The 4,768-nt window shown below is 38.5% G+C and overlaps 1 protein-coding gene across 1 annotated transcript; it reads right to left on the bottom strand.

The window, feature by feature from the left end:
* C2H18orf21 (chromosome 2 C18orf21 homolog) lies at positions 1-4,750 on the bottom strand. The gene is made up of 4 exons (XM_026841735.1): positions 4,334-4,750; positions 3,899-4,098; positions 617-825; positions 1-233 (listed from the first exon to the last, which is right to left on the bottom strand). Exons 2-4 carry the CDS (start codon positions 4,010-4,012, stop codon positions 80-82), a joined length of 477 nt encoding a protein of 158 aa, XP_026697536.1. The 5' UTR covers positions 4,013-4,098; positions 4,334-4,750; the 3' UTR covers positions 1-79.
* Positions 4,751-4,768: the final 18 nt, after the last annotated feature.

Raw genomic sequence — 4,768 nt, forward strand, 5'->3', positions numbered from 1 at the left:
AAGAAATCACTTCGCTGATTTACTAAAACTGGAAGAATACTTATTGCTGTAATCTTTATTACTTTGAAATAACGTATAACTAAAGTAAAGTCAAGAAGGTTTTCAAATCTGCCTTCTGGCTTCTTTCTCTTTCTTCTAGGTTAAGCATCCGTTTTAGCTTAGAAAAGTGAAATTTGGAGTTTCGGGGAGTCTTGGATGCAGAGCTGGTTGTTGCCTGTCCGGATACACACGTTCTGAAAAACAAAAGACTCAAATGTCTTAAAGGTGAGGAATCAGAATTAATGTAATGCAACTATGAAAGTGAGCAGTCAGAAGCGTAACACTGTTATGCAAATTTTAAGCCAGACGTTTCACATTAATGACAAAAACATAATTGGGCATTCTTTGCACACAGTCACTTTTCATTAGAATCTTTGATTTTAAATGTTGGAAAGTCAAAATGGATCTCCCCACTCAATGGATCTCCCCAGTCAGACCACTGAAGAAAAATACTTCATTATCAATTTAAATTTTATTAAGTGCCTGATCTGAAATCAGCACATGACGCCCTTTCCCAACAAGGTGTCATACACTCTACTCAGCAAAGTGCCTCTTTAAATAGCAGAGAAACAGGTACCTGGGAAGTGATGAGGGACTGTTCCCTTTAGATCCCAACCTACTGCAGCTTACAGATGTCACTTTGTTTGCAGACTGGATTTTTACATCAGGTGTGCTCAGGCTAGATTTAATACTTGGAGTGCCAGAATTTTGTGTCATGGTAGCCAGAAAATCCCTGCTTTTACCATAATGTCTTGTTGTTTTGTTGCACGAGTTGCAAGTAACCAGCTACAGAGAGAAGAAAGGAAATACCAACCATTCTTTCAGTCTTTCCACCTTCATGTTATAAAGCCATTGAAAGAATTATTCGAACTATTCTCTAAATATCATGACACAAATTAAATATTTGCTTAAGTGAAACATGACATACTAAAAAACAACACATTCTTTACACCTAGTATTTTCATTCAGGCTTCTTAAGCCAAACACATCCCATGGGTTTATCTAGAAATTACTCCAATCCCCTAGCAATTAGTTTCAGGAGAACCATAACTCTGAATGTGATGTTGTACAGTGAAATGTGGAAAACAACCCTGTCAAAACAGAAAGATGAAACAGCACCTGAACTGGATGTATGATATCTTGAGTATACATTAGGAGTATTTGTATTTTTCTAAAAACCATGGCATACAGTGTGATCTAAATTCATTAGCATATTCTAACCCCAATGAAGTTATATTACGCACTTTTCAGGGAGACTTGAGATAAAATATTTAACTACCAAATTCTCAAAAATAGCCATCCATAACTAATAACAGCAAGTCTTAAGTGAACAAAGAAGAGGCTTTCTATCAGTGCAAAAATACTTACTACAGTATGGAGGAGGTTCTAAGCAAAAGGCACTTTCTCTTCTATTTGTTTACTTCTAGGCTGCAGGAAACTTCCAGCAGCAGAGTATGTTGCAGAGGTGTATCAGAACAAATAATGTCAGACAGTCACAGAGACTGTCAAATATTCCTAATATCCCTTACTGCCATGGCAACTACTGTTATTAAGAGACACGAGAGTAATACAGACAACTTTTTGAGACACACAATTACACAGACTGAAAAACAGTTACATGATGTTTCTGGTTAAAAAAACATACTCAAAAGAATGTCACAAAAACGTCTAAGCAGTTTTGAAAACATCTATACCAAATCATTCTTCAAAGTGTGTAAATTTACCTAAATTCAGATTGCTTAGAAAGCATCACACTGAGAAACGCTGAAATGAAACGTTTTCAGTTAAGTGTTTTGACTGTATCTAGACATTATTTTGTCAGTCTAAAAACAACAAAAAAAGAGAAAGATCATTAACTTATACAGCTCAGGTATTGATGTATTTTTAGTTCTTCTAAACGAAACTAAGATGGGTAAAGCATCACATGATAGTTTATCACTCCACAGAATATAAATGGAGAACACCTTACAATGTAGGAATTAGCAGATTAATCATAGCACTGTACAGCTAGTTTTCATTCCCTGGAATGCATGTGCAGTTAACTCCAAAAATTTTAAAAGCCCTGAAATTGCTTCTGCCCTGAAAAGGCGTATAACAGAGGAGCTTTCTCAAATCAAGTTCTACTTGCTAAGGAAGGTATAAGAAGCACAACCTGACACGTTGTTGCTTGGTTTAATTTTCAACCACACTCAAATTTTCATTTTCACAAGTCTCAGGTATTAGATTATAGGGATCTACATTGCTAATTTTGAAAGCTGTCAGCTTCTGACAGTATTTTAAATACTTAAGACCAGAAATACATAATCCACAGCACAAATGCAAACAGAACAGAGCAGAACACAAGTGCAGCAAACTGTAATTACATCCCAAGATTAGAGTATTACCCGGAGTTTAAACTGGACCTATTGCAAACTGAATTTTAAACTACTCGTATGAATGCACAGCATGTCCTACAAACCTCTCCAGCTACAGAATTCCATAGGACACTGTTCATCAGTTGTCTAAAGAGACAGTTCTTAATATACATTAAACGTTTTTAATCCCAGAAAAATAAAGCAAAGATTCCAACTTCTCAGATGCCCTTTCTGCTGCTCAACTATGATCTACAGTTTGGAGAGAGTAATATCAAAGGTGCCTTTCTGGAGCACCCTATTTTGCCTTGACAGCTGAGAACCTCTGATATCTCCTCAGTTTAATTTTGTGCTATTGACGCTTTAATAATTTTGGTTTTGCAAATTTTACTCCCCAAACCAGCAGACTTTCACCTGAGAAAATGCCAAGTGTGCCAGCAACTGCTGGGCACAATAGGGTGCTCTCTCATTTATTAAAACATCCATTCACATAACCTTTTTTAATAGTAGTGCATGCCTTGGCAACACTAGATTAAATGTCTACTACTATTCTTCAAATAATAGTAATTAGTATAAAAAATAGTAATTAAATCTTACATTCCTGATTAACTTTTAGTAAAAAGAACTGAAGCCCCAAGAGCAGCATTAACTTGTTTAAATTACCTGTGTGGTTTAGTTTTGAAAGACCTCCTATAAACAGTAATATTCAGACAAATTTAAGACATTCAGTTCGTACAGAAGTTAACAATAATCTGATGTAGCCGTGAGAGCCTACTGAAAAAAATGAAATAAAGCTTGTTTAGTTGAGCAAATGTATTTTCACGCAACTGATAAAACTGAAAAAAAAATGACAATCAGTCACTCAAGCCCTTCTTCAGAGCTGAAACAAAGGCAGTAAACATCAAGCTACGCATACTGGCAAAACCAGCCTGACTTCAGCCAATGGCACATTCTTCTTACCAGGTGTATTTTTGGGTATTCTTAGCAATGGATTTCTAAGGATCCTAATGGCTTTTAGGAGAGAAGCAGCCTGGTCCTAGATCTGCCACAGTCCTAGGAAGAACAGAAAAGGCAAAAATCTGCCACTCCTGCCGTTTTTTTGCAGAGCTACAAAAATGACACACGTAGCTGACAGTGGAAATACCACAGCTTCCTGGCAGGAAAAAATTACTTAATTTTCAGCCAGATCTTAGATATCTGCAGTCTACCCAGAGCACTGCTAAAGAGATCAAAGGGAGGGCAGAGCTGTTTGTGTAGCTCCTCTGACATGTGGGGCTGTGTTTGGTTTTTGGGGGGGAAGCTTACTATTCCTGTCATTGTCCTCATGATGTCTTTTTTGTGAAGGATAGATTTTAAAGATTTTGATTGTGAATAGAATTTATCCTAAAAGAAAGGAAAAGTTATATGCTCATGAAAAAAAGAAATCCGTAAGCATCTTCTTTTTTATGCCACTGAAAGGTTTCAAGGAAGTTATCAGCTATTTCGAAGTTCCAAGTAAATATCCTTACCAGAACACTTCTTGACTCCCTGTACTTTTTCAAAAGCTTCATCTGTTTCATATTAAGTTTATGGTTCTTTGCTTCATGTTTAAGAACCTTCTCTATCTGCGGAGTCACTTTCATCTTTGGTTTGAGACGCACCCGGTAGCTATCAGGAACCAGGAACTGGAAGCAGTACGGACATACCCTTTCTAATCCACATTCATTATCTACAGATTAATAAAAAGTGAAATGTAAGTGAAATAATTATGTTTTATAGGCAAACATTAAAATCAAATGTTTCTATTTTAACATTATCTAGATAGATGTTTTTGTTTCAGGTGCAACTAGAACACAAGAGGAAGCCGAGTGTCAGTATGTGTGCACCACTATGTGCTCAGCTGAGCACAATTCACAAATTTTCCTGCAATTCCCCCCTGAAAATCTTTAACGAGAGAGGCTCACAGTTCCACAAGGACCTCCATGTGGGCACAGTCTGTGGCCAGATCAGTGACACCAAAGCCTTGTTTATCTCTTTCCTCGTTAAATTCAAGAAGATGACAGCAACTCAGCCTGAGATGAAGAAATGCTTTGAGATAAATTTCAGACCTAATACTAAGAGGCACGCTCCTGCATCTGCTCTATTACTTTGGGCTACCAGAGCTAGATACAAGCATCTCTCCCTTAACCGCCGCAGAAGCACCAGGACCCCGTTTGTCTCGCAAGCCGGTCACTTCTGCCCGCGGCCCTGAAGCACTCCCGGCACAGTTTTGCAGGGGCAGTGCAGAGGGGGAGGAAAAGGGAGGCTCAGGGAACGCCTGCGAGCTCCCGGCCTGCGTGCCCCTGCCCTCCCTCCGGCCGGCCGGCCGCCCAGGCAGCCCCTGCGCGCTGCTCTCCCAC

This window comes from Athene cunicularia (genome assembly GCF_003259725.1).
Source record: "Athene cunicularia isolate RWA chromosome 2 unlocalized genomic scaffold, athCun1 chr2_part1, whole genome shotgun sequence".
NCBI classification, from domain to species: domain Eukaryota; kingdom Metazoa; phylum Chordata; class Aves; order Strigiformes; family Strigidae; genus Athene; species Athene cunicularia.

Coding starts and splice junctions, on each gene's coding strand:
- C2H18orf21 (XM_026841735.1), bottom strand. CDS start 4,012: ATGAAAGTGACTCCGCAGATAGAGAAGGTTCTTAAACATGAAGCAAAG. Junction 826..3,898: donor GGGAGTCAAGAAGTGTTCTG/GTAAGGATATTT, acceptor TTCTCTCTGTAG/CTGGTTACTTGCAACTCGTG. Junction 234..616: donor AGTCCCTCATCACTTCCCAG/GTACCTGTTTCT, acceptor TTTGTTTTTCAG/AACGTGTGTATCCGGACAGG.